Source organism: Sciurus vulgaris, assembly GCF_902686455.1.
Source record: "Sciurus vulgaris genome assembly, chromosome: 17".
In the NCBI taxonomy this organism is placed as follows: domain Eukaryota; kingdom Metazoa; phylum Chordata; class Mammalia; order Rodentia; family Sciuridae; genus Sciurus; species Sciurus vulgaris.
In genome coordinates, this window is record NC_136478.1 from 30,499,842 (window position 1) to 30,525,067 (window position 25,226).

The 25,226-nt window shown below is 37.6% G+C and overlaps 1 protein-coding gene across 1 annotated transcript in view; it reads right to left on the reverse strand.

Moving 5' to 3' along the window:
* Positions 1-25,226, reverse strand: part of LOC306648404 (alpha-ketoglutarate-dependent dioxygenase FTO) — a 217,569-nt gene that overhangs the window by 110,557 nt on the left and 81,786 nt on the right. The window contains exon 2 of the mRNA XM_079118534.1: positions 7,547-7,624. Coding sequence (XP_078974660.1) covers positions 7,547-7,624 — 78 coding nt within the window. The remainder of the gene's footprint in view (positions 1-7,546; positions 7,625-25,226) is intronic.

Consider the following 25,226-nt stretch of genomic DNA (forward strand, 5'->3'; position numbering starts at 1 on the left):
TTATAGTAAACAGAAACTGAAAACCACCAAAAACTCCAGTAGGGAATTAGAAGGGAAATAGTACAATCAAGTAAAGAAACACTGAAGTAATAAACTTGAAAACGTTTACATTGTTTTATGAAAAACATAAGTAACAAACTATGGTCCTACAAGAAATTAGTAACAAGATAGACACAGAATCCCAGTTTCATAAAAGGAAAAAAGGAATACATCAATACAGAAGAAAAGATTTGGAGCCAGGCACAGGGGTGCAGGCCTATAATTTCAGCAAAGGTGGGAGACTGAAGCAGGAGGATCATAAGTTCAAGGACAGACTCAGCAATTTAGTGAGGCCCTAAGCAACTTGTGACACCCTGTCTCAAAATAAAAATTAAAAAGGCTAGGGATGTGGATCAGTGGTAAAGTGCCTTTGGGTTCAATCAATCCCCAGTACCCCTCCCCAAAAAAAAGATCTGAAAAAAAAAATGTGGTTAAAAGTACACTAGGTGTAATTAAATTTTTTTTCTTTTGACAGCTATATTATTTTCGATTTTTACAAAAAAATGCAAAATACTTTTAAACAGAAGAATCAAGCAAAAGAGGTCTAAAATTCTTAACTTTCATGGCATTTTTTCTATTTGCTAGGAAATTCTTTTTGATGATCATGAATTATCAAAAAGTGTCAACAGAACTTCTGCTTCTATTTGAATCTGATTTGAACTGTTATTCAACACTCTAGGAAATTTTTATTTTACCACAATGAGAGCAACTGATAATAATTGGCTACATTTGTCACTATCTCAAAGAAAATGCATGAGAAAGAACCTCCACCTTAAATGCCCTTTTCTTATTATAACATGATTAAATTAGTGCCTGACACGCAAAAGTGCAATGTAGTACTTGTTAAGTTTAAGAAGAACAAGAAGTAACTTTGGATAAGAACTAAACATTAAATAATTTAATATTAGTTCATTCTGTCAAACGTTCACTTTCCACTTTGGACAGGTATATGCAGAACATCAGATATCACACAATAATGTGGAACAGCTGTTGGCAGATTCTCAAATATGTTAGAATTTTTTTTTCACTTAATCCCGTTAGTTTTTCCAGGGAGTACACAGTCATGAAATTATATTAGTAGTTGCCTGGTCATATGCTATATTTCTTGAGCTTTATAAATGATTCTGTGGCATAAATGATGATTCCATAGTTTAATAGTAATTGGAAAAGTATGCTAGGTATAAAGTGCCAACATGCCAGGCCCTTATCAATGGCTGAAAGATGTGGAATGTGAGGCTCTCTGGAGATTAGGTTTTATTTCCTGCATATTTTAAATCCTTATGCATAAGGTCTACTTTTCCTAGTAAGTCAGACATGGTGTTAAATGAAGAAGATCTCAGTTTACGGGAGGCTGACTTAAATGAAGCCCAGTGGAACTTCACCTTCAGTAGAGTGAAATACAATTTATAGTATTTAAGTGACTTGGGGAATGCCCTTCACTTAAAACTGTTAGAATGCTCTGATTTCAGAGGAATGTATTTCTACTTTGGCTATTAATATATTTTGCTGCTAACACCTTATATTTTGCATGCTATAGCAACTTGTACATCATTAGTCATAATATTTACTATATAATTCTTGTTGTCAAATGCTGGCAACTTGGCAGCCATCCCAAGACTAAAAGTCTAACCACTTACCTGATGCAGCCTCCAGGTGCACAACACTAAGCAGTGCCCCAGAGGTGGGACACTTTGAAAAGTCACTGCCCAGGCCCAGTTACAGCTATCGCAGCCAAACTCATGAAATAAGTGCTCTGCTACAAAGTGACACAAAGATGGTTGCTCGTTCGTTCACTCAATAGTTCATGTTATTTTGTTTGTTTATTTAACATTTAGCCAATACTTGCTATGTGGCGGTCACTGTGTAAGGTGACATAAATACAATGATGAAAGAAAGAGAGGTCTTGTTTTATAACATCTCATAGTTTACCAGTATAGACAGAAATGAAAATCAACAGTTAGAGGAAGACGTTATAAAAGACAAGAGCACAGTGCTACAAGAGTAGGGGATAATTAAGAAAGGAAATCTGGCAAATTCTCACTTATTGAAGACATATCTAACAAGCATTTATTTGCAAAACACTAGGTTCTTGGAATATAACAGTAAAGCATCTCCATGCTCTCCAGGACTCATATTCTGGTAAGAAGAGTCAGACAATCAATTGATCAATGCATCGATGGATCAATCAAATATATAATATTTTGGATGGTGATAACTGCTACTGAAAAAGTTAACCTGAGTAAGCAGGATAGAAATGACTTGGGTGCATGTTGCCAATTTACATAAGGTGGCCAGGGAAGGCCTCTGTGATAAGGTGACAGGCAGAAGACTGCAAGATCAAGGATACCGGCTCTGTAGAGACCTGGGGAAAGAGTTCCAAGCAGAGGGAACATTGAGTGCACAGGCCTCGGGGCAGGAGTGAGCTTGGCTTGTTCCAGGAAGAGTAAGAATGTCAAAGCCAGAAGAGGCGACGGGAAAGGAAGCGGGGAGAAGAGGAAATGAGGTGGGGGCATACAGTGCTCTGTAGGTGAACGGACAGTCCTGGGCTTTTAATCTGAATGAGATGGGAAGCTACTAAAGAGCTTTGAGCAAGAAGGTGTAACACACCGATTTATGTTTTTAAAAGATCATTCTAGTTGCTGTATTAAAATAAACAAGATTCAGAGGAGGGAAGAGTTAGAAGGAAACTACAGCAGAAGTAATGGCAGCTTTGGCCACAGAGTGAGCAGTAGAGGTAATGAGAAATGGTCAGATTTTCAGTATGATCTTAAAGTAGTGAGATCCTGGTACATTCACAGAATTTTGTTGTTTTGGTACTAAGGAAGGAATCCAGGGGTATTTCACCACTAAGCTACCTCCCTAGCTCTTTTTTATTTTTTATTTTGAGACAGGGTGTCGCTAAGTTGCTAAAGCTGCCCTGGAATTTGTGGTCTTCCTGCCTCAGTCTCCAGAATTGCTGGGGCTTCAAGTGTGTGCCATCGCCCCTTGCTAGAATATGTGTTCTTTAAGGAAGGTTTTTTAGGGTGAGTTAAGTGCTCAGCAGACAGAAAAGGGGAGGAGAACACAAGGAGACACAAAGGAAAAAAAAAAAAAAAAAAAAAAAAAAAAAAAAAACACAAGGAACAAAAGAAGAAGGTTGAGCAGGATGGGACAGAGCAACACTCAAGGCAGAAGCTTCAGGGTGGAAGCCATGTTAGGCAAAGGGTGGAGATTAGGCCAGAGAGGTGGTCTGGAGTCACACAATCAGCAGCCTTACAGGAGGCAAGGGAGACCTAGCAAACGTACAGTAATAGGAGCTGCATGTCCGTCATGTTATGGAAGCTGTTCTGATGGCACTGGGAGCGCAGAAGGAACGTCAGTCAGGAGAACAGTAAATGGTCGAGGTGGAAGAAAAATGTAGGCCTGAACTACAACAGTGTCAGCACGCCTGGAACAATCTGAGTGATTCTCAACAAGGAAAAGTACCAGGGCCCGATGGCTGGCTGGGGATGGAAGCGACAGGCAGAAGTTGAGGATAACAAGGTTCCTAATTTGAAAAATGAGATAGGAGGACCCTACTAGTGAGGAGAATGAGGCGGCAGTGCAGTGTGACACAGATCCTGACTAAAACGTTAAGTCACATCCTGTCACACTTGTGCTCCAAACCATCTCGTGTCTCCTCCTCTCACTCAGAGTAACAGCCAGCGTTCCTAAATAGACTGCTAGTCACAGTATTCCCAGGCTCATCACCACCCGATCTCATCATCTCCACCTTCCCACCTCTCTCACCCGCCTGCAGATATGTCAGCCTCCCCTCAAACACCTCAGAGGCTCTGCTGTTCCCTGGGTCCAGAACATTCTACCTTAGTATCTACACAGGTCCTCTCACACCGCACACACACAGGGAATAAAATCAAAGAAAGCAGCAATCTTGTCAGTTTTAACAACTTCATCTCTATTGTCTATAACATGCCTGGCACCCTGGGGACACTAACTCCATTTGTGTCAGTAAGTAGTCTGGATCATGTTGAGTTAGATACACCTGTAGGACTTCCAGGTATAACCACCTACCAGGTAGGCAGAATTGGAGCACTGAAGGTCACAGGAAGAACAGGGATGGAGACAGAATTTGGGGTCATGAGGATAAAGCCAAGGAATCTCGAAAGGATAAAGAGATGTGGGGAAAGAGGAAAGCAGTACAGAACTTCTGACCCAGGAGCTCAAGTCTCCTCCTCTCGCTCAGAGTAACAGCCAGTGTTCTTATGATCGACTGCTAGTCACAGCACACCCAGCATGGGCTCCAGGCCTGGTCCTGACACCATCTACTTATCAATCGTGAACAGATTTTTAAACCTTCTTGTGCCTCAGTTTCCCCATCTCCAAAATAAGGTTTTAATGAGACCTGCCTCAGAGCATCATAGTAATATTCAAATGAGCTAAAACATGCTGTGTACTTGGAATAGCGCCAGAACAATCTGGCACATGGAATGTGTACAATAAATGAAGGCAAGGAGAAGTGTTGAGGAGAGTGGCATTTTTCTGGATGCGGGGACAGCGAACACATATCTGGAACACCAGAGTTGTCTTCTATGTCATTCCTCCTTTCCTGTGCTCCATGGTGAGCCCACAGAAGTTCTGTCTGCTTTTCTGCTTCAACCTTTTAGTCGTTGTTATTTTCTTTGGCTTCTTTGCTAGCTATGGCCAAATCAAAAGACACTGTGAAACCTCCTGAAGGTGTTTGGAATTGCAGCATGATATACGGAAGGTTACAGAACAGCAGATACAGCTCAGGCTCACAGTCAGCCAAGCCGAGGTGGAACTCCCCCACCCCCACTCAGACAGCTGACTTCGTCTCTCCTGACATCTAAAACAGGAAATGAGAAGACCCACTCCAAGCACCTCAAACTGGGAAAGAGTTGCTAACCACCTGTTTATGGAATGAACAAACAAGACTGTGGGGTGACTAAATGTGACAGCATTCCTAAATGTGTAGCACAGTCCCTGGCACATTGTAAGGGTCAGTAACCATTCCCTGTGTGCAAGCTGCATGGAGTCTTGTCTTCATGACTGGCAGCTTGATTGGCATTCCTGTGTGAAGGTCTAAGAAAGACACCATGTCAGGTCTGAAATTTCTAAAGTTGAATATATAAATATATTCGTGTCATTAAAAAGGATTTGGGATTCATCTTATAAGAGAATAAGTTTACTTCGAATAAGGTTTTATCAAACTGCTAAGCCTTGATATAAGGTGCATTTAATATGATTAGATATTGGTATGAGGGTTTGTTGTGAGCCTTCGAAAAATAACAGAGAAGAATGAAGAGCTGTTTGCATCTGGGTTTCCATTTATCTTTCAGCGTATGGCTGGTTGGAGCACAGTGGGCTGATAACCTCTTACATTTAATTCTTCATGTACTACTTGCACAGTACAAAAACTCAAATGGCTTAGCAGCTGCTTCACAACAATGCATGTAATTAGGTATCAGAAGGCATCTATCTATGAACGTATTAGTGATTCAGAACTGATTGTATTTTGTAGGTTTGCCTGATTTAAGGGTACTTTTTTAAATTACTTTTTTTTTCCCCCTCACTGCAAAAGAATACATCTTTGCTGCAGATAATTTGGAAACCTAGGTAAGCTCAAAAGAGAACATCCTATCACTAAAGGATATAACATTTCTGAGTAATCCTTCAAATATTTACAGATGCCACCTCTCTGGGAAGGTGTGTATGCATATAAAAACAAAATTCAAACCACACTAAACTCATTATATAAATAGCTTTTAAAAGCAACTAATATGTGCACTGATTCATTTATTCACTCAAGCAAACTAAGCACTTGCCAGACTCTAGGCACTGAACTAAGTAAAGAGGATGTGGAAAGGAAGAATATAAAAAAATCATTACAATCAAGTGAGATATGTGCTAATAGAGTTACTGATAAAGTACAACAGAGGAGGCTGAGCCAAGTCTCTGGGCTGCAGGACTGTCAGGGGAGCTTTCTATGGGAGATGACGTGTGAACTCTCACTAACAAGGAGCACAAAAATTCAGCAAGAAAGGAGGCAGAACAGCAAAGAATGTAACAAAAAAGCCCTCAATATGAAAATAGTTTGAGGTGCTACAAAAGTCCAGTGCAGACAGAAAGGGGGAGGAGTGGGTAGATGAGACTGGAAATGCAAAAGCCAGGCAATGAACATCCACTGTAGGATCTGAAGCAGGGGATTAACATGTTCCAATTTACATCTTGGTCAGAAATACTGTGACCTCAAGAATTGAGACAGGTAAAAAAGAACACTAGAGAGGCCCATGAGAGGACTGATGAGGTGTAGTGAAGATCAATGTCAACAGAGGTAAGACACATGTTTAGAAATGACTATGAACCAAAAGTCAAGAGACCTGGATTCTAAATGGGTACACTCCTATCTCTTCCTTCTGTGGTTGCTTAAGTTCTGCTATATACGAGCAGGAGCTATAGCTGATGATATAGCCCCATTTCCATACCTCAAAAGGATACATTCTAATAGGAAAAAATAGGTGAAATTTTATTATTTAAGCACAAATTTATTATTTTTGTTGCCCATGCCTAACCCTTCTTTTTTGGAACCTGGTCTCCTTTGAGGAAACCATTCCACTCTGACTCCAACAGTCCCCGTGATTTGAGAGGGAATATTCGCTACCCCACTCCAAGAGTAGACTATGAAGTAGGCCAGGCAAACACAAGGGCTCTAAACAGGCCAATGAGATCACTTCCTGGAGAATCTAATGGAACCAGGGGAAAAAACTCAGTCACTCCTAGTAAGATCCCAGGTGCTGAAGACCACATAGCCAGCCTTTGACCAGTCCAAGTCCTTCCATGCGGTCAGGTGAGAGCTTACTCAGCATGAAGTCATACAGAGACACCAAGCCAAGCAACAGAAAAATAGTGGTCAGGTGACATCTCTTGAGGGTTTGGACTGGTTCATCCACGTGCTCCTAGATTTCTAAGTAACGTCAATGAAGTTCTCTCTTTTTCTCTTATTGCCACAGTGAAACTGTTTGGGGTTTACAACAGAAACTGCTGACAAATTCAGGGAGAGAAATGCATAATTGCTATACCGTGGGACAAGAGATACAACAGAGTTGTTTACAAGGTCCAACTAACACAGAAGAGTAGAGTCTCCTTGTAGTTAAGATAAGTTGGGGAAGTTTCCAGAAAAAAGGTGATATTTAACTAAACTTTCAGAGAATTAACCACCCAGTCACAGGATAAGAGAAAGGTTACTCTGTGCAGAAAACACTGCAAGACCAGAAGCCAGAGAGTGGGAAAGAGCTTGAAATGTTTGGGGAAATAAAACAGTGCATCATAATAGCACACTTAAAGCAGAAAGCAGACCATGAAAGAATTTACATACCCTCTAGGTGCTGAGTTGTCAGTGGGTGACCAAATCAGACCTCCCATTTATTCAACCTAACTAGACTAGTAGGCTCACAAATAAAATGGGCAAATCAGAACACATAACTATGATAAAAATATTACAATATCTTACCTGCTGATAGAATTCGTCATCTTTGGGGGTTAGATAAGGAAGCCAAGTGTCTTCAAGTTCTTCAAGAAGCCTCAGTTTCTGTTTAAAAGTAACAACAATTAATTTAGCCATCTCTAATATATAAACTTTTAAAAATGAAAATTAGCCAAATGACAATTATAAAATGTATTAATTAAATTATACACATTATAGATTATATGTTATATGAAGCATTAATTTTAAAATGATCTTATTCACTCAGATTCATGACACATTTTGATTCACTCTTCAAAAATATTTTTGGCGTCAGAGTTTTTTTTTTTTTTTTTAATCACTAGAGTCACCTTATGAGTCAGCCGGTACAGTTTTCCAGAACAAATCTTCCTATTTGTATAATCTGCTTGAGACAGTAGTTTTTAAACCCTTCCATGATACTATTACTGGAAACACCAAACTAAACCACAAGTATCCATTTGCATAACATCAGGGTATCTGAACTCATCCTATAAACACTTATTTAATCATGTCCCCTCACAGTAATGCCTTTCTAAAGTGATCTCTTATATCTACAATAATTACTAAATCTATGTTAAGCCTCTTTACTTCCTTTCTTTTTCAATTTTATGCAACACCCTTCTTAAGCATCCATAGGTAGCACTGTCTGCAGCTGCTTCAAAGAACTACGCATTCTTCAGTCAGGCCTACGGGTACACGCCGGTAATCCCAGAGACCAGGGAGACTGAGGTAGGAAGATGGCAAGTTCGAGGTCAACTTCAGCAATCTACAAAACCCTGTTTCAAAATAAATAAATAAAAAGGGCAGAGATGCAGCTCAGTGGTCAAGTACCCCTGGGTTCAATCCCCAGTATCAAAAAGAAAAAAAAAATGAAAAAAAGAAAAAACTCTCTTCCTCAAACAGAAAGTACTGTTCAAACAGAGTAATTGAGAGAACCCCATTTATAAGGTGTCTTATAAGGAATCAAATATATACAAAGTGACTCTCTCCCTCTGAGGGTTTTTTTCAAAGGATAGCCAAGCTTATATTGAGGCATATACAGAGTTCTGCGTGTATGTGGCACATAAGTGGCATATATGAGTGTGTATATAGACACCTATACACATTTGGGCAGGTGTATACTAATTATTTGTAAAAGAAAAAGAAAACAACAGAAACAGTTTTCAAATAAAACTGGGGGAAAAAAATGCATCCTCGGGGCTACAGTGAGCCAGTAAGGCATCATCATGCAAGTTAGAAAACAGCCATCTTGCTCTGGGCCAGTGCAGCTCCACCCAATAGCATATGGCTTGGTAACTACAAACTGCATTTCAGCCCCACTGGTCTCATACAACCTACTCAACCAGACACAATGGTCCAGAGTACTGCCCTCTTCCACTGAAGGAAAGCAGCCTTCTCTCCCAAACCCATCATAATCAGAGTAGTCCAAGCAAGCATCCCTTTGGGAAGAATTCAAAGTCTTTCTGGACTTTCTCAATCATAATCCAAAGTGAACAAAGAGAAAGGAACAGATATATAACAACTAGTCTATGTCCCTGAAACCAAACAGTAAATTCCATTGTTAGGCTTAATTCTCTCCTATTTATTTAATTAAAGTCTTCCATTTTGAGAATGGGTATCTTCCCATCTATAATAGTAATATCAGTTAAGCTATGAAGAATTTTCTCTTACTAAGGTCTTACTGGATAATTAATTAATTGGTTAAATGGCTTATCTGCTTTCAGTATTAGCCAGTATTGGGGACATAAAGAGACCTAATGATATTTCCATGCATATACTTGCACATTTATACATGCCATCACTAATTTAACCAAAAATCTATACTTCAATTCGCACTTTCAGCTCAGGAAAGCTTCCATTTTCCTAAGAACATTTTACCAATTCTTAAGACTTTGTATAAACACAAAGCTCTAGAATATAAATGCTACAAAAATATGTAAGTCTCAAATAATCCAAAGGCTCCACCTTATAAACATCATCCTAAAATCTCTTCACAAGAAACAATCAGTAAAGTTCATCTGTGTACATAGAGGAGCATGAAGGTACAGGTTCCCAAAAGAAATTACATACCATATCCAAATCAGATCAAACACCAACAGACCTGTTCTACAGGTCAATAGGCATCAATGGGTGCTGTTTATAATTAAGGCTTTGGCTAAATTATTGTAAAAACCACCACTTCTTGGTTCAACTGAGACCCAGAGCATTTGTCAGGCATAAAACATTATAACTTAGAAGTCTGTATCAAAAAGATAAAATTCTATAAGAATGTTCCTACTACAGAACAAGCAGAACATAAATGGTCTTCCTCTAGTAGGAATTTTAATATTAATGCTGAGAGTATCATGCTATGTAGGTGACAAGAGAGAACAGGGGTCAGGAGATCGATCACCCAACTTAAGATCACACAGATGAAAGCTGTTCTGTACATCAATATTCACTACTTGTGATTTTACCAGTGAATGGCAAAATCAATGATAAATAATATTCATGAACTTAAAAAGAAGTTTTGGTTATGTTCGCATTGGTAAAATCAATCAGAAATCAACATGAAGTTAAACTAGTAGTCAATGAACATCAAAATTTTAAATTGTCATTGCTTTATAAAATTAAAAATTAGCCATCAAGATTGCTTTATAAAAAGCAAACTCACTGTGAGACTGAAAAACAGGTCCTCTTGAACTTTGCTGCCAAGAGTTTAAAACAGTACAACATCTACAAGGGCAACTGACAACTTTCAAATTCAAATGCTGTGACCCTTTGACCCAGAATCCTACTTCTGAGTACAAATGTACTTGTAACATGGTTCAGGCATGTACAAGGTTACTCATCACATCATTATTTGTAGAACAAAAGCTTAGAAACATTAAAAGCCACTGAACGGTGTTGGGCATGGTGGCACAGCCTATAATCCCACCTATCCAGGAAGCTGAGGCAGGAGGATCACAACTTCAAGGCCAATCAGGCTTAGCAAGATGCTATCTCAAAATAAAAGGGCTGAGATTATGGACAGTGAGGAGGGCCCCCCCCCCTCAATCCCCATTATTGGGCAAGGGGGACCACTGAATTGCACATTTCAAGGGTGAATTTTATGGTATGCAAATTATCTCAATAAAACAAAATGATTAAAAATAATGCAAATGTCCATCCATAGAAGAAAGTAAAATAAACTACGGTCTATCTATCCTATGAAATACCATGCAACAGTAAACAAGAATAAAGCAGCTCCCTATTCCTGATATAAAAAGCTCTCTGGGAATTACTGGGAAGTGAAAAAACAAAGTAAAACATCTGCTTGTATTTACCCACAAAAACATAAAGGATATGTGATGAACTATTAAAGTGGTATCTGTCAGGATTAGAGGTAGGAAATGACTGGAAGGGGACCAGGGCAGAGCAAGGCTCTTCATATTCAAAATAATAGTCTATATTATTTTGATTTTTGAACAATGTAAACATACTGCCTACTCAACGTATTACCTATTACCAATTCAAACATATTTCATATTAATTCTTAACATGAAATTCAACACAAAAATGAAGAAGTTGTAATTTGGGGCTCTGTTTTTAAAGCACATAATTTCATCCACCCACAATGAAGTTTTATTTGAGAAACTATCACAGACTAGCACACTACAGAGTGACGAGGGGGAAAGGCAGCTCTGACAATTCCTCTGTGTCAAATGCCAACTGTGGGTAAACACACATGGCATTAAAATGCACTCTGGAAGGAGGCAGAGCGGCCCCCGCTTGATCGTCAGACCTGGCTCAGGCTGCTCCTCGGCCTGACGTACACGTAAATCCACACAGCTGGGCCCTGCAGCACACTGCTCAGCTCACACACTTCTTTGCTGTCACACTTGTGTCAAATACATCAAGCTGCTCACAAATACCACACAGAGAGTCAGGGAGGGCCCAGAGCCTCCATTCTCCCACCCGGCAGGAGGAGCACATGAAGACCTTTCCGTGCAGGCTACTGCCCACTTCCACGGCTCCAGCAAGTAAAGGGGACAGAAGACCTTACAAAAACATGATGCAACCTAAAACCACCAATGTTTGAAGCCAGCTGTCAGAAGCTACTCTAGGCCTACACCTATGCTCCACTATGAAAAGTTGAGTTGTATACAGAGCTTGCAAGAGCCTGCCCAATGGAGATTCGGCTTGAGTCCTACAGTGATTACATAAAAAGAAGAACTGGATTATGACTCACCATGCAAGGGTGTATCTCCCCTACAAATGAAGTATATTTTTTTGTCCTACTGTCTCTTCAACCTCATCAGACTAAGTTGCTAACATCTCTTATAATTTATCCATTTCTCATTTTTCACATAATTTTTTTAAATATTCACCATAATGTAGCAAGTTCAAAAGAATTTAATTTTGCTATCTGAGTCTTTTCAAAATGTAATCACAAAGTCTAATGGATATTGGTTGTGGAAATAATAATCTGATATCGTGCAGGTTTCAAGCAAGTGGGAAAATTGATCTAAACTTAAAACGGGGCATAACTGGGCAAGGAATTAATGCTAGAGAGATCAATAAGAAGTAGCTAAGTCAAAAGTAGCAAAAATAAACACCCTGGGTATAATATACCTTATCTGTTTTAAATAAAAAGAAAAAAAGATCTTGACCATTCCAACAAACTTGGCATTCCCTTTTCTGTTCACAATGAAAATACGGCATGGTACAAATGAACAGAACTTGGAAGAAAGAACAGAGGTTTGGGTGCAGACTCACTCTCTCACTTCCTAGGGGTAGAACCACACCTGACTCAACCTCTCTCAACCTCATTTCCTCATCTGCAAAGCTATGCTGTCTAGGATTGCTGTGGAAAAAAATAAAAGTAATCATATTTCTTGGTGCATTTTGCAAACTATGAAGTAGGCAAATGACATTTAAATAAGTGGGACATGCCTGTATAACAAAACAGGAGCTAAGGAGCCAAACTCTAGGTGCTTCACCTGTCCAGGTACATAACTGGGGACTAGGTTTCTTATCCACGTGAGGTGTAAAGGAACTAAGATATATAACTTCTAAGAACAGTGCCTGGTACATAAAAAGCCCTCAATACACTTTGGAAGCCATTTGTTGTTATTTATTCACATCTGGAAACTAACAGTTGCGATTACTAGTTATAAATGACCTGTAAAGGAAACTATGTGTACCCCATCTAATTGTACTTTAGGCCACAGATTAAATCTACTTGAAAAATCCAGATATTAATTTCCAGGATAAAATACAAAAGAAATGCATAAACACTCATTCATATATAAACTTTTATGAAGATTGATGTGTATTTTACATATATATGTATGTATGTTCCCATAATCTACCTACACTATGGTGATCATCAAAGTTTTGATATGACAAAACTGTGAAATTTTAGAACACATGAAGAAACTGAGGCCTAGCTGGAGATGACACTAGCAAGAGATGACAGTGCTGGTCACTAGACAAATCATGACTCACATTCTCATTTTCCTAGCACTGTACAAAGTCATTCTTGACTGCCTCACACCATCCCGACAACAAGAGAATTAATTTTCAACTTAGAACATATATAACACATTTCTTAAATTTTAATTAAGATTAAATCCTACCTTTAAACTTTTAAAATCAAAGCTTATAACTACTGTTCTTAAACCCCCTTAAGTCCTGGCTGCTTCGGTAGCCCCATAATGCTTTTGAGAGAGATCTTTTTTATTATTATTTAGTATATCTCCTTTTGTTTCCCATAATAGGAGTCCGTAAGATAGCAGACTATAAAAATGCAGTCATAACAGAAAACCTCATAATTCACAAACATCCCAAAGAATATTCAGAAAGATTTCACCTTAGTACGATGGGAAATGAGCTCCAGACTAAGCTGCTCTGTTCCTTCCCAACCAAGCTTAAAAGCAACACCTGGAAGGATCAAACTGTTTCCAAATGACTTAAAGGAGTTACCTAACAAAGTTCAGGAATATTTACAAGGACAACAAAACGTAGCATTCAAATGTTAAAATTCACATTTGCCTTCCAATCAATAACCACAGGCATGACCTGCAGTAAAAGACAATACTACACAAGACAATATGACTGATACGGAAGAGAAAAACTGATAAATTGAAACTGGCTCCAAAATGACACCAATGACAGAATTAGTAGACAAGTATGTTAAAACTGTGATCATCACTATTATTTATAAATTTAAAAGCTAGAGAAGAATTGGGTGTGGCAAAGAAAGAAGCAGAAGAAATCAAATCAAATTTTTAGAGATGAAAACTGTAGTGTTTGAAATGAAAGATATAATGGGTAGGATTCAAAGCAGATTAGTTATAATAGAAGAAAAGAATAATAAACTTGAAGACAAAACAAGAGAAAAGCTCCAAGTGAAATACAGAAGAGTAAACAGAAAAATAAATAAATACCAGGGCACCAGTGAACTGTGGGATGACTGTGAGCAGCTTAAAGAATGTACCTGGAGTCACCAGAGAAGACAGAATGACAGGGGGGAAAAAAAGTAACCAAATATTTTGCAATTTGAATAAAAACTAAAAAGCCACAGATTCAAGATAGTCCAAGAGCCTCAAGCACAGAAGGCATGAGGAAATAACACCAATACCTATCATAATCAAATAAATTAAAAATGAATAAAAAAGAGGTGTTTAAAAATAGGCAGAAAAAAAGATATACATTTACACAGGAACAAACCATAAGAATAAAACCAAATAACTTATAGAAAAAAATACTGCCCAAACGATGATGGAGAAACATCTTAATATCTTTCAAAACCAAAGGCAAAATAAACACTTTTTCAGATAAAAGCAGAAAGAATTCAACACCAGCAGACCTTCACAAAAAAGGAGGAAGGAAGATCTCAGGCAAAAAGAAAATAACCAGAGACACAAATCTGAATCTATAGAAAAAACAATAAAGAGCATCAGAAATAGTAACTGTGGGAAATATAAAACTTTACTCCTCATATCTTTATAAAAGATAATTTGCTATGTAAAATAAAAATAAGAGTGCCTCCTGAGCTTTATAATGTATATAGAGTAAACTGTGTGAAAACAGCTGTCAAAAAGTGTATTGTGGGCTGGGATTGTGGCTCAGTGGTAGAGTGCTTGCCTGGCATGTGTGAGGCACTGGGTTCAATTCTCAGCACCACATAAAAAAATAAATAAAGATAACACATCCATCTACAACTAAAAATATTTTTTAAAAAAAGTGTATCGTAAGATTCTTATATGTGAAGTACAATAATACTACTTCAAGGAAGAAATCCTAAAACAACCATAAAATAACAGAACAAAGAGTTAAAAGTAATAAACCAACAAAGGAAATAAAAAAACAAAACATAACACAGTCAGAAATCAAGAAAAAACAAGCAGCAGATAGCAAAGCAGAATTAAATCCAGCCATATAAATAATCACAATAAATATAAATGGTCTAAACAATCCAATCGAAAGGCAGAGATTATCAGATTGGATTTTTTTAAAAAAGCAATACCCAACCACAAGCTCCCTATAAGAAATTCACTTCAAATACAAAGAAAAAAGTAAAAGTAAAAGGATGAACACAACAATGTGAATGTTCCCAATGCCAAAGAACTGTATAGTTAAAAATGGTTAAGATAGGGCTGATGTATATCTCTGTGGTGGACTTCTTGTCTAGCAGGCAGAGGGCCCTTGGTTTAATTCTTGGCACTGCAAAACAAAAATATAAAACCAAAAATAACAAAACAAAACAAACAATAATACTACTTATTGTATAGGTCTTTCACCTCTTTGGTTAGATTTATTCCAAAGTATTTTATTCACTTTTAGAGACTGAAAATTTTTCTACATTTCTTTCTTAGCAGATTCATTCTTAGTATATAGAAAAGGTATTGGTTTTTGTAAGTTGGTTTCTATATACTGCTACTTTGCTGAATTTGTTTATCAGCTCTAGAAGGCTTCTGGTAGAGATTTTGATATCTTCCAAGCATAGGATCTTACTTGCAAACAGTGATAATTTCACTTCTTGATTTTCTATTTGTACCTTAGTATTTCTTTCACTTGCCTGATTGCTCTGGTTAGAGTTTCAAGGGCAATATTGAATAGGAGTGCTGAAAGTAGACATCCTTCTTTTGTTCCTGATTTTTAAGAAAATGTTTTCAGTTTTTCTTTATTCTATATGATGTTTGTTTTAGGTTTAACAATATATAGCTGTTATAATGTTGAGGCATGTTCCTCTGGTTCAAATTTCCTCTGGATTTTTATCACAAATAGGTGTTGAATTTTGCCTACATCTTTTCCTGTACCAGTGAAAATGATCATGTGATTTTTGTCCTTACTTCTTTTTATATGGTGTATTACATTTATTGGTTTGCATGTGTACAGTCATCCTTGTATCAATATAATAAAACCAACTGGACTGTGGTATATAATCTTTGTACTGTATTGTTGAATTGAATTTGCTAATATTTTATTAAGGATATTGGTCTGTAGTCCTCCTTCCATGATGTTTCCTTATCTAGTTTCAGTACTAGCGTGACACTGGCTTCACAAAATGAGTTTGAAAGTATTCCCTCCCTTACTATTTCATGGAATAATTTGAGGAGTACTGGCATTAGTTCTTCTTTAAAGATATGGTAGAATTCAGCTGAATCTATCTACTCCTAAACTTTCCTTTGTTGAAAGGATTTTTTATTACCATTTCAATCTTGTTCCTTGCTATTGGTCTGCTTAGGCTTGCTGTATCTTCACTGTTCAATCTGAATAGGTCATGTGTGTCTAGAAATTTATTCATTATTTCTAGATTTTTCAATGTATTATAATATAAATTTTCAAAATAGTCCCTAATGATCCTTTGGATTTCAGTGATATCTGTTGTGATACTTCCTTCTTCAAATCTAATTTTATTAATGTGGATCTTCTCTCTCTTTTGGTTAATTTCCCTAAGAGTTTGCCAATCTTGTTTATTTTTTCGAAGAACCAACTCTCAATCACATTGATCTGTGTACATTTTTAATTCTCTATTTCATTAATTTTGGTTCTGATCTTCATTCTTTCTTTCCTTCTTCTGACTTTGCAATTGGTTTTTTTCTTCTTTTTCTAAGAACTTGAGATGCATCATTATATTATTTACTAGGATCTTTCTGATTTCTTTATGTAGGCATTCATAGCTATAAATTTTAGAACCACTTGTGCTGTGTCCAAGAAAATCTGCTATGGTGTATTTCTATTTTCATTTGATTCTAACAATTTTTAAATTTCTCCTCTGATTTCTTCAATAAGCAACTCATCATTCAATAGTACAGTGTTCAATCTGCATGTTTATATAGTTTTTATAGTTATTCTTGCAATTGATTTCTAATTTAATTCCATTATAATCAGATGAGAAATCATAACAAATTTTTTGTATGTGTTAAGACTTGTTTTGTGGACTGAAATATGAACCATTTTGGAGAGTGTTTCATGAGCAGCTGGAAAGAAAATGTATTTAGATACTGTTGGATAAAATATTCTGTAGATATCCATTACATCCATTTATTTAAGGCTATAACATATTTTCTGGTTTTATATCTGGATAAATATTCTGGTGAGAGAGGTATACTGAAACCACTCAGTATTGCTATATTGGGATCGATCTGAGCCTTTATGTGCAGTAGTACCTGTTTCATGCAACAAGGTGCACCAACATCTGGGGATCAATATTTACTATCATTATATCTTTTTGTTGGACTGCTCCCTTTTCCATTACGTAGTGATTTTCTTTGTCTCTTCTATTTTGGTTAGATGTCTGCTTTGTCAAATATGAGAGTAGCTAGTCTTGCTTGTTTGGGAGCTCCATTTGCATGGAATATCATTTTCCATCCTTTTACTTTCAGTCTATGGACATCTTTGGTGATGAGGTATGTTCAAGAAACTAGGGCACTATTTTTTAATCTAATATGCCAGTCTATGTCTTCTAATTGGAGAATTGAGACCACATTTGGTGTTTTGACAGGTGTTTATTCCTAACATTTTGACTTATTTCTAATATTTTTATCCTAATTCTCTAATGCTTATCTATTCTTCAAATGAGACCTATTCTTCCCCAATTTCTCTTGCCTGTTTTTTTCTTCTTCATTGTGTAGGATTCCATGAGGTATCTTTTGTAATTCAGGCTTAGTAGTAATAAATTTCTTTAGTTTATGCTTTTCTTGAAAGGTCTGTATTTCTCCTTTGATAATGAGGAATATCTTTGCTGGCTATATCAATCTTGGTTGGCAGTTATGTTTTCTTTGAGAGCTTGAAATACATTATTTCAAGGCCTCCGGAACTTTAGGGGATTTACCAAGAAATCTGTTGTTATTCTAATTACTTTGCTGATTGGTGACCTGGCATTCCTCTTGCAACTTTTAATTTTTTTTTCCTTGACTTCGGTTTTTGGCATATTGATTATTATGTGTCATAGAAAGGGTCTTTTCTGATCTTGTTTATTTGGGATTCTAAATGTCTCTAGTATCTGAATGTCCATCTCATTTCCAAACTTTAGAAATGTTTCTATTGTTTCACTGAATAGGTTATTAATGCTATTATCTTGTAACTCTACTCCTTCCTCAATACCTATAAGCCTTAAGTTTCTTAATTTATCCAAGAGTTCTTGGATATTCTAAGCAGTTTCATATTTTTTAAATACTGAGGCTCCACCTTGGATTCAGTGTCCACCTAGTCTTCAAGTTCTGAAATTTTGTCTTTTATATGATCAAATCTATTGCAGAGATTTTCAACAGGGCTTTTTATGTGACTTATTGTCTCTTTTTATGATTTATAATTGGTTCTTTTCCAGAATCTCCCTTTACTGAAATGTTCTTTCATATTTTCTCCCTTAATTGAGTCCTTAGATCTTCTTTTAAATTGATGATCATTTTAACAATTTTTAAAATTCTTTGTTCAGTATTTCATTCTCTTCGATGTCTATGGATTCAGTTGTTCAGAGGTTATAAATTTTTGGAGGTGACTTGGTTTATTAAGTCATATTTTCCGTGATTCTATATTTGCACATTTGTTATGATAAATCCCTCTTCCTCTTTTATTTAAGGAACTTTTTGTGAGCAATTATCTCTGTACAGTAACCTCTGAGCTGGGGTCATTTCTTTGTATCAACATATCCAATCAGTGTAATCAAAGTGCTAAGTTCAACAACCAGCACAGCTATGAAAGCAGAGAGTAATAGTAGTAATTTAAGAGCAAATCATATATTAACATATATTTTAAAAACTCATTGCTAATAATCTCTACAACTCTACAAACCCATAAGAAATAATATAGACTAGCCTTAAAAAATAAGCATTGGTGGTAGTACACTTAATCCCAAATTTTATAGGATGAATGTAAAGAAAGGGAAAAAGAACCAAGATGAGAGAGAAAGAAGAGAAATGAAAGAAAGAAGGAAGAGAGAGAAGGAAGGGAAATGGAGATGAGAAAGAAGAAAAGAGGTATCAAGAAAAGGTCCGATGAACTGAAAGACTACATAAAATTACAGCCATGAAAAATCAAATAATGAGGGAAGACATGATAAAACATTTTACACAAAGCAGCTAATATGACAATCATAAAGAAATTCAGTTTTCTTCTTGCAGAGATATCTTAAAATGAAGACACTTCTCTGACATGCTCTTGTAGTTATAAAAACACGTGTGGGTTTGTCCTTGTGGTTTTCAGTGCTTTGTGAAAGTCAGTATATGGCAGAGACGTGAGGCAGTATGGCAGCTGGGGTACAGGGTAGGGGCCAGCAGCTGGTATGCAGCAAGGCACGGGGTGGTAGCCACAGACTGGCACAGGATAGTCAGTGGCCAGAGTGCAGGTCCCACGGCTGGGGCGCGTAGCAAGGTGCCTGGCAGCACAGGTGTTTGCCACATCGTGGGCACCATCCTCCCTGACAGGCCCTCATGGTGGGTAGAGGTAGGAGCACACACTCCTCCCGGGTACCCGACTTGCTGGAAGTGTCACACCCTGCTCTGGTCCACATCGCTCCCACTGCCAACACCAGGGAGGGGGAGGACTTGGCAGCCTTCAGCTTGCAGGGATCCCACTACACAGGTTCCTCAGCCAGCCTGCTTCAAAGCCGTTCCCAATATTTTTAACTGGTATCTCTAGGTGGGATGAAGTTGTAGGGATTTAATCATCTCCTGAGCTGTAAGCTTAGACGTGGTCTCTGTGAAATGGCCGCCTGCCACAGTTCTCTGCCAGCAAACTGAGAAAAGCCCAGTATTTCTTGTTCAGCAGGTGGTTTTGCAGCTCCTGTCCCAGTTTAACTTCGTCTGACTCTGCCTTCTACCCATTTCCAAAGTGAGCATGTCAACCTTGCCTCTCCCTCTTGCACCCTTTGTCACTCCTCCCTCCAGACCTGCCCTAATTGTGAGGTGTTGATTCCAGGTTAACACAATCTGTTTTCTGTTCCAGTAACCAGAATCCTCCAGTCCCTCTAAAGTCTCTGACTTTTCCAATATTGCAAATCAGGGCATTCCCTCTGTTACCCACCTCTCTGATCAACTGTTCTCCCACTGCTTTGATTCCAAACTGAGGAGAAGGTGAGATCCAATCTATCTCATCTCCATTATCTTGGATTTCCACCACCCCACACACCAAATTTGGAAAGAATTTTTGTTCTCATTATTGATTTTGTTAACTATCATTTTTACCATTTATTTTCTTCAAGTATTTTGAAGTTGTGTTTTGAAGGCTAAGTATGAGTGCAAGGCTTTTTTTTTTTTTTTAATATACCTTTATTTTGTTGATTAATTTTATGGGTCTAACCCAGTGCCTCACATGTGCTAGGCAAATGCTCTACCACTGAGCCACAACCCCGGCCCAAGTGCAAGGCTTTTTGTCTTTGCTTTTTCTCCCTCCTGGCTCTTTCTACCTCTGCTCACCTTTCCTTCTGCTGTGATTCTGCAGCCACTCCCACCAGAATCCCCATAACACCATCCAGGACCAAGCCTTGTGATGGTCACATGGAGCATGACATCCTCTCTCCATTATCCACAATCAGCCAAGATGAATTGGTTTCTAGTCTTGAAGTTGCATCTACCTTCTTCTGTTCCTCAAGATCGACAGCTCCACATAACACTGTAGTCCTCCTGGGGGTTGGGAAGAGAGCTCTTTTCCATTGAATTTTTATGAGAAGTAGAACTTCACCCCAGTACCTAGCCCCAAGTAGTGAGCCCAGTTCTGGGCCCACCTCAAGTGATACACTTTTAGTCGCTATTACCTATCGGAGCTAAATTCAACTTTTTGTTTCCATATCTACAGCTTATCCAGGGTTGTGGGTTCAAAGCAACCTATTATCCCTTTATACTTCCTTCTCTTTGCAGTCCACAACACCATTGAGTCTATAAGCCCAGTTACAACATTTTCTTGTCTTATGTTCTTTTAATGTATTACATTTACAATTGTGGGGCTGGGGTTGTGGCTCAGTGATAGAGTGCTTGTCTAGCATGTGTAAGACTGGTTTTGATCCTCAACGCCACATAAAAAATAAATAAATAAAATAAAAGGTATTGTGTCCATCTACAACTAAAAAAGATTTTTTAAAAATATTCACAATTGCTATGTATTAAATGCACGGGGCATGCACAAACTGCACTGTCTTGAGAAGATGACACTGAAGATTTCTGCAGGATAAAAATTCTTAGCAGGAGTTTCAGTAGGTCAAAAAGTATGCTCTTTTACAGCTTCTGGTTCATAATGTGAAATTGCTCCCCAGGAAACACTGCATCAATTTGTGTGACCATCAGTACACAATACCCATTTCTTTATTTACTTGAACACCACTTATTACCAAACTTGTACATTGTTGGCAAGTTGACATATGAAAAGACAAGTTCTCTCATTATAATTTATATTTCTTAGTTAGTTCTGTTGAGTAACTTTTCACATGTACATGATTGTTCCTGCCTTTTGCCCCTTTTTAAATTTATCTTTCCAATTCTAAATCTAATGAAATTATTATCATGTAAAAGCAAAGAATTTGAGTTTATGCAATTTGTTTAGTTGGAACTTTCTTCATCTCCTCTTTTTTATGAGCACCTTTCTAAAAACCTACTTAGCCCCTAGCAGAGGTCACCTTGCTTACATTGAGCCATGACACTACATTTCCCAACACTCTTTAATGTTCCCCCTAAGACAACACCTTGCCCTATAACTCATACTTTTCCAAGGACTCTACAAGTTAGCTACAGCATTTTTTGACTTTAAAAAGTTCCCTTTAAAAGGAAATTTTAAAATATAAATGAAAAACAAAGAGTCAAGATATACTTTACTTCCTCAGATATCCTATCAAAATCTATTTGTTAAGAATAGATTCTATTAAGAACAGAACTCTTATTAATCTACTCTTAAGATCACTTTGGTCTTAAGTTCTCATCTACAACCACAAATTTTAAGAAGGAAGTCCAAGTTTCTAAAGGGAAAGGAAAGATTCCTGAAGAGATAAATATCCATGATGAACAGTAACTAAACCAGATTTCAAAAGAAAGAGTGTTGGGTTAGTGCCTATAGAAAGAACTAGAACTTTGGGGGAAGGGCCATTTATAAACCTGAAGAGTACGATATTAATATTAAATGGATAAGCAAAAACAAAATAAAATGTTAGATTGTTTCATAAAGGCCAATGACTGAGATAGAACAAACTTTAATTTCCTAGAGTCAACTCCAAGTAATTCTACCTAAAACAGAGACACCACATCGTACCAAAGACTCTTCCCCCACAATCAAATTCTGTCCACAATTTTGTAAGTGAATACTAGACCAAAGGCAATACTATTTTAAAGCACAAAAGAGAGATAATAACTAATGAAACTCTTTATTGCTATTCTACTGATATCCTAGCCCCAAAAACCTAATATACACCCCTTAGCATTTCCCAGAGGAGAAATTGCTCCTCTTGACCACAGTGGTTCAGATGAAAAAGCCAAATTCTGTCAGTCCTAATCCAGGGTACTTTCCACCTGGAAATCTTCGACCTCAGCAGTCTACTTGAAGGTCAGAGGACAGAGCTTCATGAGATTTCACCATGAATCTTGCCCAGTTTAGTATTAGCATGATCAAACTTAGCACTATTCCTGCTAGTAGTCGGACTGTAAATAATCACACTTGAGACCAGCAGGGTTTGTGATTTCTTAGTAATTTTACAAAGCTTTAACCTTTAAACCATGATCATACAACCTGCCATGGGAAAGGAGATACACACGATGTTGCAGTAAAGTCATCAGTAAGCCACCTCAGTGACTGTCCATTTAATAATCCTTTACTCTCCACTGTCCTTCTCAGGCTCTCTGCTGTTTCCAAAGCACGTACAACATAATCAGATGGTAAGTACCTCCCCTTGGGTAGCTGCAACTAAATTATACAAGGCATGCTGTTCCTTCAACAACACAAAATCCCTTAGCTGCTGACACAGCCATATCAACTATCAGTTTTGCCAACCAGTGGTGAAAAGTTAAAGAAAAATGTGTGAAAGAATAACTTACTTATTAACTATTTTAGAGGTTTTATAATACAACGTAGTTATTTCTTTTTGTTTTCATCCATTCCAAGGATTCTGAAAAGTCAATACACAGTCTTCATTATCACCATTTTTTAATTGAGGCATTGCATAGAACTCTTATAGTTTCATCAGCATGAACTTAATCTTATTTCAATATGTGCTTTTTATGTTCTCAAGTTCCCTCTTCTAATTATATCACTAATGAAAAATTACCATTGCTGGACTGTCTGATAAAAAGTGAGTAATAATTCTAATAAAGTTACTCTGTTGCAAATATGCCAAGGCTTGGAACCCAACCTAACCATCACATGCGTAACTTCATTATGCTGTAAAATACAAAACTCCAATCTGAGATATAATGACCAGAGGACCAGATTTTCCATGGAAGTAATTGGATTCTAACTGCAGATGTGTCCTTTTAAGTAGCCTCCAAATACAAGGAAAAAGTGTGTAAGAGTATAGCCTAAAAATGGTGAAGATCACAGGTTCCTACACCAAACCTTATCATTCAAAACCTGCCTCTGCCGTGTACGAGGTGTGTGCCCTTAAGCAACTTAACCTCCATGTGCCTCAGCTTCTCTATCGGCATCCCTTCTTTTTCTAACAAACTTCCTGATAAGCAATTTAAGATAAATGCCCAGAATTCCCGTCTCTTTTGGCCCTGACCCCCTTCCGTGATCTAGCATCTAACCACTACCATTCTATTAAAAAGGAAAAAAAAAAAAAAAATGGTGGTGCACGCCTATAATCCCAGCAGCTCAGGAGGTTGAGGTAGGAGGATTGTGAGTTCAAAGTCAGCCTAAACAATTTAGCAAGGTCCTAAGCAACTCAGCAAGACTCTCTCTCTAAATGAACTATAAAAAAGGATTGGGGATGTAGTTCAGTGATTAAGCATGCCTGGGTTCAATCCCCAATACCAAAAGAAAAAATAAAAAAAAATTCTTCTGAAGGTCAGTGACCAACGCTACTTGCTAAAACTCAGCATCATCCTCTTGATTACTGAAGGATGCACTGGACACAGATACTTGAATCTCTTTCACAGAGTCCTCCTTTCCCTGGGTTGCCCTTTTAGTTCTTCATCTCTCTTCAAATTCTTTCTTCTTCTGCCCCTGATGGCTGGTGTTCCCTGTCTTTCCCCTTCCTCTCACGCTACAAAACATTCTTCCTTGAGGCAATCTCCTCTTCTCAAAATGAGTTCATTACAGATGACTCTCAAATCCTTCTCTCTGGCCCAAATCTATAGTTCAAACTGTCTCCAGGATATTAAAATATGAAAGTTCCCACTAGCACCTGAGATTCAATAAGACCAAAATCAAAGTCAACATTTTCCTTTTCTGACTTTCTTAAATCTGCTTCTCTTGTTTTTAATCTTATGTTAATGCCATCACCTGACTGACTACAACTTTCACAGTTCTACTCCCCTGTTCCTCCTCCATTTCATTCATATTTATTAACTGCAGGAGACACTTTTATCTATCCTAAGTCTTAACAAAATTCTTAAACCTTTTAAAAAAATAAAAGCTTGTGGAGATGAGATAGATATTATTATCCCCATTTTACTGAAATGAAAACCAAGATTTAGACATAAAATATCAGGTTCAAAATCACAGATATAGGAAATGTCAGAGCTAAGACTTGAATTCACATGTTGGCCTACAAAGCCCAGGCTGCACATTACTGCACAATGGGAGCATTTAGTTAGACCTAAAGGAGAACATTCCAGCAACTGCCTCTACTGAAAGCCAGGTCTCAAGGAGACAACACAGTAATCAAGACTGTCATGGCCCCTGCCTTTGTGGGGGCACATTATAGAAATGTCAAACAATTAAACCAGCAAATTATAAGCACACGTAGGAAGTCTTCTGATGCAGAAAGCAAGAATGATAACACAGCACCTAACTTAAAAGGCAGGACAGACAGCTCTCAGAGACAACTTTCCAGTGGAAGTTACATCTGAGTTGAAAAACGAAAAATAAGTGGTGTTAATTGGGATGGCTACTAACAAAACCAAAACAGAACAGAACAGGACAACTTTTGGTGATAATGTGAAGAACCTGGAGCCCCTATACATTATCAGTGAGAACATCATGTTCACAGAAGCATTATTCATCATAGCCAAAGGGGGAAGCAAATCAAGTGTCCACCAGTGGCTGAACAGATAAACAGACATAGTATATACATACACTG